General features: G+C 43.1%; 1 protein-coding gene across 8 annotated transcripts in view; it reads left to right on the plus strand.

Annotated features, from left to right (window-relative positions):
• Nucleotides 1-20,209, plus strand: part of STRBP (spermatid perinuclear RNA binding protein) — a 147,738-nt gene that overhangs the window by 56,937 nt on the left and 70,592 nt on the right. For all 8 annotated transcript variants that reach the window (XM_055123733.1, XM_055123738.1, XM_055123740.1 and 5 more), the window contains one exon: nt 16,618-16,784. In XM_055123733.1, the coding sequence (XP_054979708.1) occupies nt 16,782-16,784 (3 nt within the window). In that variant the 5' untranslated portion in view covers nt 16,618-16,781. The remainder of the gene's footprint in view (nt 1-16,617; nt 16,785-20,209) is intronic.

Here is a 20,209-nt window from a genome sequence, read left to right on the forward strand (position 1 = left end):
GTGCTCGTCTTGCATGTGACCAAGGATTGCTTGATCCCCAGCACTATATATGGTTCCCCCAAGCAATGCTGAGTCATCCCCAGCACCACGAGGTATGGCCTATGTATTCTAAACAACAAAACTGGGAAATCAGATTTCAAAAGTCATCTCTTTCACTGTGAGTAGGGAATGGGGTTCATACACTCTGGAAAGTCAGTGCCTGGAATCACATTTAGAAGTTGAGATTTGTTTCTCTCTTGCAGTTACAGAACATCACCAAGAGTGTTCGTTATAGTAAATATTCCTTGATTTAATAGCTGGTGGGATTGGCCTGGTTCTGATCCTAAATCCACCTCCAACCATAAGAATTAAGATGGTGGGGGAAGATTGGGGCACTGGTGCACATGCTTTGCATGCGGGAGGCCCAGGTTTGAGCCCTGGTCTGCATAGTCCCTCAGGCACAGCCAGGGTAATCAATCGTCAAGCCCCAAGCTTTGAACACCACCAGGTGTGACTCAAAAACCAACCAAAACCAGAGTAACAGAGCGCAGGGGAGTAGTGTGGTGGCTTAGAGTGCCTGCCCTGTAAGCACGTCTTCACAAATCCAAATCCCTGATATTCCACAAAGCTGAGTGCGATCCTGGCACTCTGCCGTCTGTTGTTCTAGACATCACAAGTGATATCCAGATGCATCTCAGCGAGGTCTATTTTAGCACAAAAACAGGGGTTGTGGCCCCCAACAAACACCACAGCTAAAAAAGACGTCTGAGCACTGTTGCACGGAGTGGGACCCCTCGTGAGCACTAGAGTGACTCTTGGTGAGCACCACATCCAGGTGTATGTGAAACCCCAGTTCATTGCAGTAACCGAGTGGAAAGGGGTAAGAGGATGAGAGGAAGGCAGAGGCATCCGTGAGCTAGCTCATGGTTCGTACGCACTCACTATCAGACTCAGACCTCCAGGGAGAGACCCCTCTAACAAGAAACAAGAATCAGGCCTGGAGAAGCTATATGTAGATAGTATAATCAGCTTAGAGTGTAAATAAATGATCAGATGAATTCGTATCTTTGTCATTCTGGTTTTGGGCAGGTAATGTCTGCTAAGCACTTCAAGGACATGGTTTCAAAACAAGATTTTTTTTTTTTTCTGGTGGTACTCAGGGTTTATTCCTTTATTCCTCCCTCTTTGCTTTTGGATCCCTTCTGGAATTACCTAAGGGACCATATGGGATGCCAGGCTCAAACCTGGGTCTGCTGTGTGTGGTTCCCTGCCTGCCATACTCTTTAGCCTGCTGTACCCCCTGTAATATCTACTTGTTCCAGTAGATGGCTTTAGGTATGAGGACCGCAGTACTCAAAAGTTACATGGTCACTCTTCTATTCATATATGTGCATATACCCATATGTATATGTGTATCAAGATGGGCAATGTTAATAGATTTTCATTTTTTAAATTCATAACTATGTTAGGTAGGTTGAGGTGTCATCAGAGAGGAAAATAGAAGTCCCTTGAAGGAAGGGGTAAAGCACAGCTTCCCAGGAGAGGTGGTATTTTAGTTGGGTGGGCTTTGGGGGCAGATATTTCACTGCTGAATATGACCTGAAGGAAGTTCCGGTGGTCTAGCTTGAATCTTGGTATTGTCTTCCTAGCTGCTTGATCACAAATAGGTCACCTCACTCCTCTGAGCATACTGCTCGCCACAGAATTGATAGGGTTGCATCTCCCACAGAGGGTGTTGGAGGATTCTGTGACTTAGTGCATGTAAAATGCTTAGCCAGGTGCTTGGCATATAGCAAGCGTTTGCAGTAATTACTGTGGTATCTTCATCATTACTGATGGCATTGGTGGGAGGCTTTTGTAGGCCTCTTGTCCTGATAAAGTATCAGGACAATTGTTCTCTTGTCACGATAAACTGTCTGGTTTTTGATAAGTGAATCTTGTGTCTTAACATTTTTCTATTTATGAATTGTCCACAGAACAGTTGAGATTCACTCAGATTCCTCTTGGATTGCAGAATTCATCGCAGACTGAGAACTCTTCACAAGCTCTTGGTATTGCGGTGCCGTCCCTGGGGTTCAGGACTCCCTGTCGTCACTACTTAGGCGGGCGGGAGACTCCTAGTTTCTAGGAGACTGCGGTTTGCAGAGTGCTCCTCAACAGTGGCCGGCTCGGCGTTTCTCACAGTAGTCTGGTGCAGCGTACGGGGCAGACTGAGGCTTTCCCTTTTCAGGGAGCAGAATCCACAGGCCCCGGGGGTGGCACTCTGCCTGCTGGAGGCACCCCAACATTGTGACCCTGGTCTCCCAACTCATTCTGATTTGTCTCTTAGGAATAAAATGTGTAGCAGACCTGAATTTTATTTCATTTAATTGCTGTCACTTATTAGTGTGTGATATTGTAAGAATCCACATTTGTGTCTGTTTTTCCATCGAGTGGTGAGAATTCGAAGCATATAGGATTGTCTGCAGTGCTAAATTTACTTTGCCTATGCTTCATAAAAATCGCTTTTCTATTGTAGGGGTGTGTGTGTTAAGACATTCATTCACTGGTCTCTTGTGTACCTAGTCATAATTCAGGTAGGAAATATTACCTGCCATTGCCTTTAATATTTGTTTTCTTCTTATTTATAATAGCCTTGATAATGATAAAATGTAGCTATTTCAGGAAACCCTAAGAGATCTGAGTGTCTGACACATGAATAATAACACTTAAAGTATAACTGAATCCATTTTCTGCTTTGATTTTTTTCTTTGTTCTCTCATTTTCTTTTGCTCTCTTGCTTGCTTTTTCTCAGATGTTTAGATAATTTAAGGCTTTCCACCTAAGAAATATATTGTAGAAATTTGAAGTTTGTTTCCCACTCGAAATCCTAGCTGGGAGGCCCTACTGACTTACGAAGATCATTGAGAATTAAGTGTTTGTTGTTTCTACGCTGTTTTCCTCACGAACATCTGTCTGAGTAGTTGAATATGTATGTAGTTCTATAAATAACATTGATTGGAAATTATGAAATGTAGAAATTAAGAAATTGTTTTGTAGCCTCATTTTTCTGGTTTTAAATGCAGACATATGCATTTATTAAGTGGTAGAGTTGTTATAAAGACTCTGATTTTACATTTTCTAATACCAGTATGCATTAAAAGAGACTTTGCCTTTCACTTTTTTTTTTTTTCCTGAATCATTGGGGTGGGGGGTGTTTGGGTGAAAGTAGAAATGAGGTTGACTTGAAAATGTCATTTATGATTTGGCACCTATATTTTAAGGATTAGGTGAAAAACAAGTCATTTTGTGAAAAACAAGGCTCTTTTCTATGAAATATAGAGAATTTAGTTCTCTTTCTAGTGTGTAGCAAGCTAAGAGTATATTATTCATGGGTTTCGTGAACATATTGTGACTAGGAGTCGATTAAGTATATTGCTTATTTACTCAGGTTAATCAGTGGCATGGTAGTATCTTGGATAATAACTATCAGCAACTCATACTTTTTGTTATCTGCATTAGAAAAATAGTATATCAGCTTTATTGTTGAGTAGCTTTAACAGTAAAAAATTTTTTTTATTAGTGAATCACCGTACAAACTTTCATGTTTGTGTTTCAGTCATACAATGATCGAGTACCCATCCCTTCACCAGTGCCCATTCTCTACCACCAATGATCCCAGTATCCCTCCCACCAACCCCACCTCCTCACACCCCCGTGGTAGGGCATTCCCTTTTGTTCTCTCTCTCCTTTTGGGTGTTGTGGTTAGAGGCATTGAGTGGCCTTTGTGTTCCATCTAGTCTACATTCAGCACACATCTCCTAACTTTGTAGGTCCTCCAAACACCCTTTACTTGGTGTTTCCTTCTCTATCTGAGCTGTCTTTCCCCCCAGCTTGTGAGGCCAGTTTCCAAGCCATGGAGCCAACCTCCTGATCTTTATTTCTACTATTCATGGATGTTAATCTCCTGTTCTGTTACTTCATATTCCACAGATGAGTGCAATCTTTCTATGTTTATCTCTTTATTTCTGACTCATTTCACTTAACATGATACTTTTCATGTTGATCCACTTATATGCAAATTTTGTGACTTTATCTTTTCTAACAGTTGCATAGTATTCCATTGTATAGGTGTACCAAAGCATCTTTAACCAGTCATCTGTTGTTGGGCACTCGGGTATTTTTTCAGATTTTGGCCATTGTAAACAGTGCAGCAATGAACATACAAGTGCGGATGTCATTTCTACTATACATTTTTTCCTCTCCGGGATATATTCCCAGAAGTGGTATTGCTGGGTCAAATGGGAGCTCAATTTCTAATTTTTTGAGAAATGTCCATACTGTTTTTCAAAAGGGCTGAACCAGTCAGCATTCCCACCAGCAGTGAAGGAGAGTCCCTTTCTCCCCACATCCACATCAACACCTGTTTCTTTTGTTCTTTTGGATGTGGGCCAGTCTCTGTGGTGTGAGGTGGTATCTCATTGTTGTTTTAATCTGCACCTCCCTGATGATTAGTGATGAAGAGCATTTTTTTATGTGCCTTTTGGCCATTCGGATATCTTTGAGAAAGCTTCTGTTCATTTCATCGCCCCATTTTCTGATGGGGTTGAATGTTTTCTTCTTGTAGAGTTCAACCAGTGCCTTGTATATCCTTGATATCAACCCCTTATCAGAGGGTATTGGGTGAATGTCCTTTCCCATTCTGTAGACTGTCTTTGTATTTTGGTCCTTGTTTCTTTTGAGGTGCAGAAGCTTCTTAGTTTAAGATAGTCCCATTTGTTTATCTCTGTTGCCATTTGCTTGGCCAGTGGTTTGTCATCTATGAAGATATCTTTAGCTTCAATGTTGTGGAGGGTTTTGCCAACTTCGTCTTCAATGTACCTTATGGATTCTGGTCTGATGTTGAGGTCTTTAATCCATTTTGAGTTGACTTTCGTACATGGTACTAGGTAGGGATCTGAGCCCATTTTTGGGCATGTAGCTGTCCAGTTTTCCCAGCACCATTTGTTAAAGAGGCTTTCCTGGCTCTTAAGTAAAAAAAATGTATTTCAGTCCAGAAAACTAAAATTCAAGTTAATAAGATATTTAGTATAGGTAGCACTGTCGTCCCGTTGTTCATCGATTTGCTCAAGCAGGCACCAATAACGTCTCCGTTGTGAGACTTGTTACTGTTTTTGGCATATTGCATACGCCACGGGTTCGATTCTTCTGTCCCTCTCGGAGAGCCTGGCAAGCTTCTGAGAGTATCCCGCCCATACAGCAGAGCTTGGCAAGCTACCTGTGGCGTATTTGATATGCCAAAAACAGTAACAACAAGTCTCACAATGATGTTGCTGGTGTCTGCTAGAGCAAATCGATGAACAACGGGACGACAGTGCTACAGTCCTTAGTATAGGTAAGGAAAAAAAAAATGAGTATAGCATGAAGAATTAGATAATGAATTATTCATGTTATGGCATGGTTTTGTTTGACCCTATGTATAAAATGTATCTATTTAAATTTTTTTTTTTTTTAATTTTTATGCTACACCTGGCAGTGTTCAGGGTTTACTCCTGGCTCTGTGCTCCAGAGATCACTCTTGGCTGGGCTCGGGGTACCATTCATATGGGGTGCTGGGGAATTAAACCTGGGTTGCCATGTGCAACGCAAACACCCTGCATACTCTGGTCCCTATACCCTGATATTTAATTTCAAAATTTTACTTTATTTCAACGCTCTTTTGTTGTTCACTCCACATATCAGCAGCATTTGTATGGGAGATCACCTTATCTCCCGTCCCATCTGTGTTTGTACTCCGTTCTCCCACAGATTTGAATTCCAACTCCGCCTCCAGTGCTCTGCACTGTGAGATCTGCCTCCCTGCCGGCTCTTCTACATATTGTGTCTGCTGCTGGAAAATTGACAAGGGTCAGATTGCTGCTGTCACAAAATAGCTTGTGAAGTGCTTTCTCAAGTGTTTTTTTTTTTTTTCAAATAAGTGTTTGGTTTCTGTCTTTAAGAGGTCACCCGATTGAGGGACTGGTGGCCACTTCTCCTTATATTCGGCTCTACCCATCAGTGGCAGGGGACCACACAGAGCTGGAAACAGGAAGTTGAAATTAGTATCTTGTACTTGGGTTGTCTCCTGTTCGTGTTCCCAACTGTAATTTTTAAATTAATTTTTCATTTTGGAGGCCATACTCGGCTGTTGCTGGGAGTACTACCGGCTCTGTGCTCAGGGGTGGCTCCTGGAGGTGCTCAAGGGATCATATGGTGACTGGGACTTAACTGGGTACTAGACTTATGCCGAACCCTGGAACTGTCTCTCTGACCCCTTTCTTAGATTAGTGCCTCAAACCTGTATGTTAATAAATTTTATTTGTTTTTTAATTTTCCCCCTACTTTGTAGATGTTGCAGTGTCTGGGGGTTGCGCTGTCGACTGGGCTGGTGCTGGCTTGGGAGCTGCTCTCCTTTACAGCCTCACACACCTGCTTGTTGGGGACCCTGGTCGGATGCTTGCTCATTACTTTGGCTGCCAGAATGTATTGGGGGTCACACCCTTTAGTTGTGGTGCTCACACATGCTTGACTGTGGTATGGCCAGAAATTTCTTTTGGTGCTGGGGGGCCCAGTCTGTCGAACTGCCACTCCTAAACTAGAGCTGCTAGAATATGCTTGATACGTGCAGTGGCCCCTGAGGATGGAAACCATCAGCTTCAGGCCGGCGTGGCAGGCTCTTGAGCCACTAATCCATGGCCTCAGCCTGTGGGTCTGCTTTCAGCTCCACCAACAATGACTTGAAACTTGAAAGTCAGCACTTTGCTGTTAAGATTCCTTGTTGGTATTTCTTGGATGAATGGATGGAGGAATGATTCACTGGTTACTTTTTTACCCGAAAGCCCTTTGGATTATTTACCCCATTTACCCCAGCATAGGTGTTGATATAAAGTAGAAACTAGAATGTATATTAACTTTTCTGTATGTGACAGTAACTGGTTTTGGACTAATCTATGTAACATTAAACTCAAACAAACATGAAAGTTATGAGCGTCAGGGAACTTTTCCAGACTGTAGCTTAACAGGTCTGTGATCTTGAAATTCATGAAATGAGTCCCGTTTCTCCTGCTTTCCTGAAAGCTGTTTCCTGTGCTGGCTGGGTAGGAGGGTCTGATGGCTTCATCGTGCTGTGCTCAGGATCTGGCACTCGTCAGTGGCTAGACTCTTCAGGCAGGGGAAGCTGGAGAGAAGGGCCGCCCATATGTTCTTGTGTGGTCCCTGTGAGTTCCTGATTGATGACTATGTGAGGGAGAAAGATCCGGTTTATCTAAGTGGCCACCCCAGGTTGAGGAGCGGTAGAGACGCTAGCGGATGCAGAGCTGGGCAGCGATGGACCTCATCACCCCCTCCAGGCTGGGGGAAACGCTGGAAAGACCACGAGGAACAGTAGGGCTCAGCAGGTGACTTCAGTGAATTCTTAATTAAACATGCTCAGTGAGCTCCAGGATGAGACTCAGTGCTAGAGAGCATGCCTTACATGTTGGGGACCCTGGGGGTGGGTCTGGCACTGCACAGAAACCACCACTGACCCCTAAACAGAAACGTGTTCATTCTTTACAGATTAGCTAGCAGCTTCACTGGACAACAGTGAAGTTCAGTAGTTGCTACAGACTGTAGGGCCTGCAAGCCTGCAATATTTTCTTTTTGATTTTTCAAAGACTTCTCCCCCCTTCCTCTCTTCCTTCCTCTCTTCCTTCTTCTCTTCCTTCCTTCCTTCCTTCCTTCCTTCCTTCCTTCCTTCCTTCCTTCCTTCCTTCCTTCCTTCCTTCCTTCCTTCCTCTCTCCTCTCCTTCCCCTCCCTCCCTTCTTTCCCTCCCTTCCCTTTCCTCCTTCCCTTTCTTCCCTTTCCTCCCTCCTCGTCTCCCTCCATTTTTGTTTTGGGGCTACACCTCGCGCTGCTCAGGGCTTATCTCTGGCCTGCACTCAATTGTTACCACTGCCAGACTTGGGGGAGACCATATGGGATATCAGGGGTTGAACCTGGCTTGGCTGTGCAGGGCAAGCGCCCTACCTCACTGTGCTCTCACTCTGAATCAGAGTGGTAGCTCATTGGGCTGTGTTTTCTTAGTATGGGGGAGCCCTGGAGTCAATCTCAGGCACTGCTTGGTCCCCCACCACTGCTAGGACTAATCCTTGAGCACTGAGCCAGGAGAAGTACCTGAACAAAATCAGTTGCGACCCCCAAACAAAATCAGACACCAAGAATCAGAAAGTTTTGTTACTTCTGCCGTACCTTAAGCCTAGGTTCCCTAGGCCAGTGGTTTTATAAGTGTTTTATATCTGTACAGTTGCACTGTTCCATCAACCAGATGTCTAAAAGCACTATGGTGGATCAATCATTCTCCCCCTTCCCCACTCTTCCCCCTTCCCCCCCTTCAACATTCAGCCCCTGCACCTTCTCCTCCCCTCCCCAACAAAGCCTATGATCCTAACAGAATGTGCAAGGGAGACATATTGGATATGAAGTTCTGCCGTTCATAGAGATTTGGGAAATATTTTACGTTTACCATGATTTGCCCTAAGGGAAAAGGTTTCTTTTTACCTTAATCTAAAATGTTTCTGGAAGCATTGCCTCCTGCAGTCATGGGATCTTCATAACAGAGAATCAGCTGCGACTCTTTAACACTTACCAAGTCAGGCTATTTCCCTTTGTAGGAATATATCTCATTCCCTTAAAAAGATAACATTCCTTTGGTGCAAATTTCCTTATATCTCCTATCTAATTTCAGTATGTTTCTACATGGGAAAAATGGCTAATCCCTGAAGACTAAAACCAGAACTGAAGTAGTTTCTTACTGAAAGAGGACCAAGGTTCCTTTGCTTTATATGTGTTGCCCATAGTTTTAAAATATTTTGAAATTGTGAAGTGTTTCAAACACTGTGATAAAAAGCACCACAGTCTTGTATCATCTTAATGAAAGAAATTGGGATCAGGGAGGCAGATATTTATTAAAATTTTCCCATTTCCTGGTTTGGAGAGATAATTCAATGAACTGGAGCACATACTTTGAATGAAAGGAACTGGGTTTAATTCCCAGTACTTACCTTGAGTACAACTGGGAGTTGCCTCCTGAGCACTTAGTTGGGAGCAGTTCCTGAGAACCACCAGGATTGGCTCAGCGTCCTCTCCCCCAGTCGGCCATTGCTGAAATTAAAAGGCAAATCTTCATATACATTGCTCACAAATTACATCGAATTGCCTAGTGCGTTTTCTTGGTTCATTACCTCTTACAGTTTTCTAAAGCTCGCAAAAAAGTAATTTTTTCAATGTTTTATTTAATTTTAGTAGCACTAATCTTGTGATTACATGAGGGCATATTTGAAAGGAGTTTATGAAAGGATCGAATTATAATACCAACACTGCGCCAGAAATATTGAGCTGTTCTGAAAAGCCACTTGTCTTTTCTGACCTAGATACATAGTTTCCCACTGTGGCAGAGGATGCCAGCAAGAGAATGGGCTTGGCGGAGCTGGTGAATTAAGTTATATTACTGAAGGCTCTAATATGTTTCTTACTTTTAATGCTGTTTTTTATACAAAGTGTTCTACATTGATGTAATGTTTGGCCAGTCAGTGCATTTTTTGCAGTCAGACCTATCATTTATTTCTTTTTTTGTTTTGAGGACACAACTCTGCCTCTGGGGCTTGCTCCCACTCTGTGCTTAGGGGTCACACTTCTGGTGGTGCTTGGGCGACCAAATATGGCGTCAGGGTCAGCTGGTGCAAGACCAGAGCCTTAACCACTGTACTATCTCTCTAGCTCCCTCTCCTCTGTCCCCTCTCCTTCTGTTACTTATTTTACCAAATAGTTTTTAATATTACTGCTTATTTATAACTTGATTGCAGGTCCTCAGATTGCTTTGCAAATCTACGAATTAAGAGAAATAATTACATAAATTCTCTCCCCAGATATGATCTTTGTATTCTGTAGAATGAGACATAGAGGCTGTTGAGAACCAGATACTGAAGCTTGTTTTCAGAGGTTCTAGTTTATGCGTTGTGTTAAATCTGCATGACACTTAACTCTTAAAGGCACAGAAGGAACTATACTCTGGTATTTGCCTGTTTCTTGACAGATTCCTCCTTTTTCCTTTTGATGAGAATAGTCACATGATTTGTAAATTCTAAAGATAATCTAATGGTCGTTGTTACACCCTGTAGAAGAAAATAAATAGCTGCTAAGGCATATGAAGTTTGGGGTACAGTTTCATGATTGTCATTTAAAAGACTAGATCTCAAGTTGAACTTTTAAAGATCACTGCAAAATTATATATGTTCTCCAGTTTGCTTCTGGAAACAGTGATGTGAATCAGAAAAGATTCTAGTGACTTGATCCCATTTCAGGAAGTTCTTTCAGTGTGTGGCCATAGACAAATCACTCAACATCTGTTTGTTTTTTAAACAATTTTAAAAGAAAGTTTTATCACCAACTGCTACTATGCTCCTGGCCTGACTCTACTGCTCTCAATTTGGGAAATTAATCCTCATGCAGAAATTAATTATCTGAATAACTTCGGTATGTGGGTTTTGTGACTGAAATCTCCAGACTTTCAGGGATGTGGGGTTACCTCCTCCCATTATCTGTACTTCCAGAAGTCCTGGCAGTTATACACATGCCCCAAAGCTGCAACCTCGTTAAAAATTTAACTCCAGGGGTTGGATCGATAGCACAATGGGTAGGGCATTTGCCTTGTATGCGGCCAACCTGGGTTCGATTCCCAGCATCCCATATGGTCCCCTGAGCACCGCCAGGAGTAATTCCTGAGTGCATGAGCCAGGAGTAACCCCTGTGCATTGCCAGATGTGACCCAAGAAGCAACAAGCAACAACAACAACAACAACAACAACAACAAAAAACTCAAACTCTGTTAAAAATTTTGGACTAACTGGAGCAAAACCTCAAACTCTATAGTACTGATAAATCAGGAATAGCATACCAGGTTTGATGGGAATGTAATGTAGAAGGCAACCAGTCATGATTAGCAAAATATAAACAGAAAACAAACTGTAACATCTTAGTAGCATCTCTTATATGCAAGGACTCAGTGATTCAATGGTGAGATACAAGCCTTTGGTTAACTTTCTTCTAAGGAAACTTTTTTATTATTCTGTTAGCAAATTATTGATAACAAGCAATATAAAATAAATTATTGAGGGCCTGCTATGAACAGAGTGGTTGGGAAAATTAGAGACATTGGTGGAGGGAAGGTTTCTAATGGTGGTAAGATTGGTGTTGGAATATTGAGTGCTCATAACAAATCATTATTAGCTACTTTGTAAACCACGGTGTTTATATAAAATATAAGGGGAAATTAAATTAAAATGAAAATTAATTAAAAAAACCCATACGTACCCAACCCAGTTTAAAAGTTGGTAAAAGCCCTTTTACCACGTAGCCCGAATCTCAATGTGAGATGGTGACTTTGGGTTTTCTCCCCTCTGGAGAAGCCAGGTTCTCTCTTGAACCTATATCTCTCTCTCTCTCTTTCTCCCCCCTCATTTTTCTCTAAGTAAAACTATCTTAAAGTTGCTAAATAATTTGAATTTGAAAAAGAAAAAAAACTTTGTTCTTTTTCCCCCAGTGATTTTTCAGGATGAGCATCAAATGTGATGCTGTTTGAGAAAATAGGGTTTCTCCTTTGTGCCTGACATTTTCCTAGATGTTAGAAAATTAATAAGGTAGAAAGTATGATAAACCTTAAATTCTATGGCAAGAAATTTAGTAGAGTGAGAGGTGTATTTGGAGTATTAAAACTTTTTTTTCTTTTTGGGTCTCATCCAGCGATGCACAGGGGTTACTCTGGGCTCATGCACTCAGGAATTATTCCTGGTGGTGCTTGGGGGACCTACGGGATGCTGGGAATAGAACCTGGGTCGGCCGCATGCAAGGCAAATGCCCTACCAGCTGTTCTATCGCTCCAGCCCCATGGAGTATTAAAACTTTTTATCAATCAGGGAAGAAATCACTAGGTGAGGAGGATAATAATAGGGATGGGATCAATAAGTTAATAGGGTTCTGATTATTAGGGCATTAAGGTCCATGTAAGGTGTTTACTCTGAGACTAAAAGGGTTGTTTTGTGTTTTGTGTTTTGCCGTATCTGGTGATGCTCAGGGGTTACTGCACTCAGGAATTCCTCCTGGTGCTGCTCAAGGGACCGGATGGGATGCCAGCGATGGAGCCTGAGTTGCTACAGGAAAGGCCAGCACCTTCCCTGTTTCGCTGTTCCTCTGGCCCCTCTGAGCAGAGCAATTAGATACCTCATCTGTTATTCTTACTGGAATAATGGTTTATACCATTGTAACTCAGTATCTGTATACATCAATATCTGTATACATTATGATTTGCTTAATAAAAATCTTGTTTTAAGAGGAATAGTCTGGATGGTTACTGCTGAGAATTAAACTAGGTGAGAAAGCAAAATGACCAGGTAAAGGGGATTGATGGATTGGAAGTGTGGGGATTTGAGTGGAAGAGAGATGTTATGACTACCAAATCTCTTGATAGAGGGAAGATGAGGAAGAGCTAAGTTTAATTTTACTTTTGTCACTTGAGGGGACAGGAAGGAGTTGACCTGGCATACATTAACTTTAAGATACATTTGGCATCTAGAGGACTCTGTTGCTTATGAAATGAATGTGAATATAGAACTTGGTGATATGTACATTTTGTGCTCCTCAGTGTGTAGATACCATCTGAAGTCTCAAGCTCAGATAAGAGATGACTAAGGTAGTGCATGTGTAAGATAGCAAAGAGCTCAGCTGTGAGGCCTGAGTTCTCAGGCAGGTTAGTGTTTAGAGGTTTGCAGATAAGAAAGAAAGGCTAGCGCAGAGTGATTTATGAAGTGGGAGTTGAACCAGGCAAATTAGATGGGGGCCAAAGGAAGGAAGTGTTTCTAGTACTAGGCTGTTGGGTGGCACCTGTTAATGAGGACTGAGAATTGTTTGCCATGGTAAACACTATGCAAGTTCTTATCCTCCAGGACCTAAACACCTGCTTCTTCAGTGTAGCCTTGGGGTGAGAGGTTGGCTGGGGTCAAATGGAGAGAGTAATCAGGGAGGAAATGGGAATCAAAAGTGTAAGCTGAAAGAATTAGGCCTGAATGAGGGCTGAGAATTGGAATTTCGGTAGAAAAAAGGTCCAGGAAAGTCACAGAGAGATGACTACTGGAGTGATATCCTTGGGTATGTGCTACAGCTACACAGGTGTCACAGCTGTTACAAGAAGGTGGCATAAAAAGGGGTATGAATCAAGAACCAAATTTTTAGAAGATTAGGGTTGGAGCAATAGCGCAGTGGGTAGGGTGTTTGCCTTGCATGCGGCTGACCCGGGTTCGATTCCCAGCATCCCATATTGTCCCCCGAGCATTGCCTGGAGTAATTCCTGAGTGCATGAGCCAGGAGTAACCCCTGTGCATTGCCGGGTGTGATCCAAAAAGAAAACAAAGTTTTAGAAGATTAGAAGATTATGATTATTTAGAAGATTGTGCATGTGGTTGTTAAAATTACTAAGAGTTATGCCAAGAATACAGTTGAATGTGTTTGAGTTCAATAGTAAAGTTTTAAGGGCTGGAGCGACAGCACAGTGGGTAGGGCGTTTGCCTTGCACGCGGCCGACCTGGGTTCGATTCCCAGCATCCCATATGGTCCCCTGAGCAGCACCAGGGGTAATTCCTGAGTGCAGAGCCAGGAGTAACCCCTGTGCATTGCTGCATGTGACCTAAAAAGCAAAAAAAAAAAAAAAAAAAAAAAGTAAAGTTTTAAAGGAATGGTAGAGGTTTTGGGGGACTAACTCAAAAGTGGTGAAATGAATCCATAAGTAATGATATTTGTGCTTATACAGAAAAGCTCAGAAGTTCCTGAGAATCAATGGGATATTTGAGGAAATCAGCTTCTAATTTCTTTTCCAGTAGCCCACTGAAGTCACACAGTCCATCACTTGACACTGTCATGAGTAATTCCCAGCCAGGTGCCCCCTGAACAGCTGAATGGGGGAGAAGATAATCATGTTGTTAGATGGAACCTTAGATTTTGCAGTTTTGATATTCTATAAGAAAGGGTAAATCTTAGTCAGAGCATTGGATTAAGTGCTAGAGTGCATGCCTTATGTGTAAGGTCCTGTGACCAAAAAGAAAAAAGAAAGTCCCTGGCACTTAAAAATAATCCAAATTTTAATTTATTCTGAGTTAAGAACATAGTGCTAGGTACTTTGAAGATGTAAGCAAGAGCTTGTTTTGAGTAATGGAAATGTCATAAGATGAGAAAGTGTTGCTTGGGGATCAGGGAGAGGAAGTCCATGATAGCGTACATGCCTAGCATGTGTGAGGCACTGAGTGCAGTCCTGCCCCCAGCACTGGCTGTCCCCCCAGCCCCTCCACCACACTCCAGATGTAGCCCTGGGGCCCATGCTTGTCCCTGGGCGGAGGTCTGAATAGTCAGGCCTGTGCTGCTAGGCTGCATTGCTGGGATAGCCCTTTTTCGGGGGGAGGGAAGAGGAATTTGGACTACATCCTGTGGTGCTCAAGGCTTCCTCCTGGCTCTGGGCTCAGGGACCATACGGAATGCCGGGGATCAAACGCAGGTCCGCTGCGTGCACGGCCAGGCCCTACCCATTGTATTGTCTCTAGCCCCAAGTCCTGCTTGTTTGTTTTTTTTAAAGAAAAAAGGGATGGCTCAGTGAAGAAGAAAACTATGTTAAGGTATGCGTGGACTTTCTCGAAGGGGCAGGTTTCATATGGGTACTTGATACAGAGAACCGTGATAAATTATGTATAAATTGTACTCTTAAGTAAGGGAAAGGTTTAATTTTTAAACTTAGTTGTAGTGCCTTGCAAGGCAGCCCTGGGGACAGTTGTCATTCCTATTCCTACGGAGGACCTTGGTGCAAAATGAATAATAAGTGGAATAACAGTTTCTTGGGAAATGAATAGTTTCGTTTAAATGAATTAGAGGTTTTGAAAGGGAAGTTTCATGCTCTCAGGGTAAAAATATCCCCCCAGTATGGGCCCTGAAGTATGCTAGAACAATGCAGGAGGTAAGTTCCTGTGAATGGTAAAACATGGCTGAACTGATTTACACAGTAGTATGTCAGATCTCCAGATACAGGTATCATTGCATTGTAAGCATTCTCAATAAAATTACCAATATTCAGGAAATCCAGTGTCATGCTGTATTGCTTTTCCTGTTTTATTTATTTATTTATTTATTTATTTATTTATTTATTTATTTATTTATTTATTTATTTATTTTTGCCACATCTAGTGGTGCTCAGGGCTTTCCTGGCTCTGCACTCGGGGATCACTCCTAGTGGGGCTCTGGGGACCATATAGGATACCAGGGGTGAAACCCGGGTCAGCTGTGTGCAAGCCATCCCCTGCCTCTGTGCTATCTCTCTGCCCCCTTCCTGTTTTTAATATAAGGATCATGTCTTCTTTATTTCCTTCATAAATTTTTATTTTTATTTTTTGGGTCCTCCCAAGTTCGGGAGGTCCAGGGGCCCCATGGTGGTTCTCAGTAGGCCAGGCGAGGGTTCAAGGGTGTGCTGCTGCCCGTGCCCTGTCGTGTTGGGCCTCCCTGGGCCTCCCTGGCAGTGTTGATGCTCTCCACACCTAGTGGTGCTCAGGGGAGTCTGCTGTGCTGAGAATCGAACCTAATTTGGATGCAGCTGACTGGGGCTCCATCCACGCCCACCATTCTATCTCTCAGACCTCTTTATAACAAGCTGTTCTTTTTTGGGTCACACCCAGCAATGCTCCTGGCTCTGCACTCAGGAATTACTCCTGGAAGCTCTTTGGGGGGACCATATGGGATGCAGGGATTGAATCAGGATTGAACCTACCCGTTGTACTACCGCTCTCGCCCCCATAACTTTCATTTTGCTCTTGTTCTCAGGTCATGTCTCTGAATGCAGCTGTGCAGCTGCTTCTGCTTTTCTCGAATTCACTGATCCATATATTCCCTTGGTGCTTTTGTTTCTTTAGGACCTAAAAAGCAACAAAAGCAAATTTATATCATAACTTCCAAACCTTTCTTCTAAATTCTGTGTCTCTATATCATTGCTTCCTGAGATATCTAATGACGGTCTTAAAATTGACGTGCCTAAAACTGGCTTCCCAATCTTAATTACAAGACTTGCTCATCTGTACTTCTCATTTTGAGCCACATCTCAGGTAGCGCCTAGGGATGCTCACAGCTCTGTCCTCCAAGTGGTGCTCTTGGGAACTTCTGTCGTACTGGGGGATCACCAGGATCACCCCTGGCTGTGCTGCATGCAAAGATAAAGTGTACTCAACCTTGTACTTTTGCAGTCCATTGCTTAAACTAAAAAACTTCGTCAATTGTTACCTCTGTTGCTTACATTGCACGTTGATTTAGCTAGGGAGTCTTGTCATTGTTATTCCGAAGATACTCGGTACAAGTCAGCTAGCTGTCACATGGAGACTATTAGGGGCATCACTCCTTTGTCTGGTCACTTGGTCCCTCTTCAAAGGATGTGTTAGCATTTTGTTTGAAACTGGATTTTCTTCTGTAAAGCTTGTTTCTTGATTATCAAAACATTAATGAATGTCATACTCAAATGTGAAAGTAAATGTGGTTTCCTTTTCTGTTTTTTGTTCCCTGTGCAGGTGTATTCCAGAGAACAAGTCTTCACACGTCTTTCTGTATTGACTCTGAGCTGTCAGGGACTCAGGCTTATGAGGAGGTACTGTGACACAAAACAGTGTCTAGCCAAGACGACAAGAAAGAGGGGAAAGGATCGGAAAAAGAAGCTGAAGTACTATAGAGAACCATGGTAGGTTATTTTGGTTATTATTTACATGTTCTTAATTCAGTTTAAAAAAGATTTTCATAATTTAAAATTTGAATGTTAGTAGTGAGGTTAAATGAAAAACAGTAGGCTTAAATTTTTCTTTTTTAGGCTTAATTTTTTTTTTTTAAATTGTGGATTCTAGGGCTTCCTTCTGATAAAGATGAACATTGAACTAGTTCAGATTTAGTGTGACTCTTTGAAACCACCAGATGGAGCCCCATGAGCCTAAATACAAGGATGAAATGCATGTGAATAATATTTTCTAGTAAAACCTGCAGAGCAAACTGATGCAAATGGTGAAAGGTGACCTTGAATTAGAAATCATGTAAATTTTGGGCCAGGCTGTAGCTTGAAGGGCTGGAGTGCATGTTTTGCTTGCAGAAAGCCCCAGCAACAATACGAACACGCCACCGCCAGCCCCCCATCCTTCAGCACTAAGTAATTTTTCTCTAGTCTTCTACCTGAAGTTTCCCGTGGAAATTGAAAGCTCAGCCAGGGCCAGGGAGATAGCTCAGAGAACAGGCTTCGCCACTGGAGCCCTGGGTTTGATCCCTGGCACTGCATCGTCCCCCGAAACATCCGTGGGAGCAGTCACCAGGCACTGAGCTGGGAGTTGCCTTTGAGCATCTTCTGATGCGGGTCCCTCCCATCCCTTAAAGCAAACAACAGACAAATTATCAAAATTCCTCAGTCATTAATTGCTGGTGATGAGGATTGTGCAGTAGTTTATGAAAATGTATGGGAATATTAACTTCAGAGCCACCTTTCCCCACTCACTTCGTGGTTTTTCTTTTTTTTTTTTGCTTTTGGGTAACACCCGGCGATGCACAGGGGTTACTCCTGGCTCTGCACTCAGGAATTACCCCTGGCGGTGCTCAGGGGACTATATGGGATGCTGGGATTAGAACCCGGATCGGCCGCGTGCAAGCCCTACCCGATGTGCTATTGCTCCAGCCCTTCCCACTCACTTTGAATGTAGTAAATAGTCAGTTTATTTGGGTTACTGAAGCGAAGGAGTAGGATACCTTGCTTTTATTGAAAGTTCAGTCTTTTTGGGGGTTGGGGGTGAGCTTTCTGGTGTTATTCAGAGAGTTCCAGGGGCCACTCCCAGAAATAAAACCACTCCCAGGTGGGCCCAGCAGTTCAGTCACAATGAGAAGTGCTGTTCAGAGACTTCCAGGGCTACAGCTGGAAATGTAGTGAGGGGTCGGGGGTGGGGGCTTTGTGCGTGCACTCGAGGCCTTCGGATTTTCTTCCAGGCCCTAGAAAACTCTGTCTTATGTTGAATTTGAGATGTTAAAAAACACTCGAGGCTTGCCTCACGTTCCGGGGAAAGGGCAACTCAGAGAAGCGATCACCAACTACATTGTAGTCGAAGGCCATGTGGGGGAAGGGAGTTGCGGGCTGAATGAGGGCTAGAGACTGAGCACAGCGGCCACTCAACACCTTTATTGCAAACCACAACAGCTAATTAGAGAGAACAGAAGGGAATGCCCTTCCACAGTGGCAGGGTGGGGTGGGGGGGAGATGGGATTGGGGAGGGTGGGAGGGACACTGGGTTTACGGGTGGTGGAGAATGGGCACTGGTGAAGGGATGGGTTCCCGAACTTTGTATGAGGGAAGTATAAGCACAAAAGTGTATAAATCTGTAACTGTACCCTCACGGTGATTCTCTAATTAAAAATAAATAAATTAAAAAAAAAAAACAAAAACACTAACTTCTGGTGCTTAGGTTTTAAAAACCATTTGTCCTGATACTTACTTCTGGAGGTTGTTGTGTGAATTTCTACCCTAAATTTTTAGTGTGAAAAGACATAGGAAAGATATTATATTATAGTTTAGTTGAAATTCTACCACAATTTTAGTTCTGTATATGGAAAACATTAACTTGGCCTTTTCTTTTATTTGGTTAAAAACTTCTTAAAATTATAGCAGCATGAATTTACCAGGTTGTTGATAATATGGTTGTTTCAAGCCTTAAATGCTACAACATAGATCCCAGCACCAGTCCTGCCAGCACTGTGATCTTCCCTCCGCCAGTGTCCCCAGTTTCCCACCCACCACTCCAGCCTGCCCCCTTGCAGGCACAAACAGACTCACTTCACGCTATTTGTTACACCACAAAGGCAAATGGAATTATCTAATCTAGATCAGTGGTAGTCAATTTATAATAATTGTTATATCTCATGCGGGGGTTGTAAGGTCACTGTCTGAGGATCTCCTCTGCTGGTTGGCGCTGAGCCTTCTGCATTATTGATTAGGCTCATTGGGCTTGATGGACTTCTGCACAGCTTTCCCATCAGATTTGCTGTGGTTCTACTGGGCTGACAGTACTATGAAATTCTGAGGTGTTGCAGCTACGGTCCAGGAGCTTTAGCTCTGAAACAGTTTGTTGTCTCGGCAGTTTGGTGAGGTTCAGTTGTGTAGCGGGCCTGTTTCTGTCAGAGGCTACCTCCACGTTCCCTTTTCAGGCAGAGAGATATCTGCCCGCCCCCATTCTGAGAGGGTCCAGTTCTCAACCTGGACAGGTGTCCCTGCGAAAATTTGGTGGCATTGTGTTTGGGAGACGTGGTACAGGACCCGTCTCTGCTGGTTTGATGGCAGGGCGGAGGGCTCTTAATTTTTGTTAATATGCAAAAATTGAACTGTGACTGGTGTATTCTCCTATAGGGATTACTTGCCTCCTCATCTCATTTATCTATTTTAGTTGATTCTTTGTTTTTTTTTTCCATCTGGACTTTATTCATCTCATAAAATTACATTAAGAATTGAAATGAATTATACATTATTGTGCTCATGTTTCCCCCATACAAAGTTCGAGAACCCATCCCTTCACCAGTGCCCATCCTCTAACACCAGTAAACCCAGCATCTCTCCCACCCTCCCCAGTCCCGTCCCGTCTCCCCCCCCCCCCCCCCCCCCCCCCCCGCACTGCCACTATGGCAGGGTATTCCCTTTTGTTCTCTCTCTCTGATTAGGTGTTGTGGTTTGCAATAAAGGCGTTGAGTGGCCATTGTGTTCAGTCTCTAGTCTACATTCGGCACGCATCACCTTTCCCCCGAATGACTTCCGACCACATTTTACTTGGTGTTCCCTTCTCTGAGTTGCCCAGAATGAGAGACCAGCCTCCAAGCCATGGAGTCAACCTCCTAGTACTTATTTCTACTCTTCTTGGGTGTTAGTCTCCTAGTCTACTATTCTATATTCCACAGATGAGTGCAATCTTTCTATGTCTGTCTCTCTCTTTCTGACTCATTTCACTTAGCATGATACTGTCCATGCTGATCCACTTATATGCAAACTTCATGACCTCATTTTTTCTAACAGCTGCATAGTATTCCATTGTATAGATGTACCAAAGTTTCTTCAACCAGTCATCTGTTCTAGGGCACTCAGGTTTTTTCCAG

Source organism: Sorex araneus, chromosome 1 (assembly GCF_027595985.1).
Source record: "Sorex araneus isolate mSorAra2 chromosome 1, mSorAra2.pri, whole genome shotgun sequence".
NCBI lineage: Eukaryota > Metazoa > Chordata > Mammalia > Eulipotyphla > Soricidae > Sorex > Sorex araneus.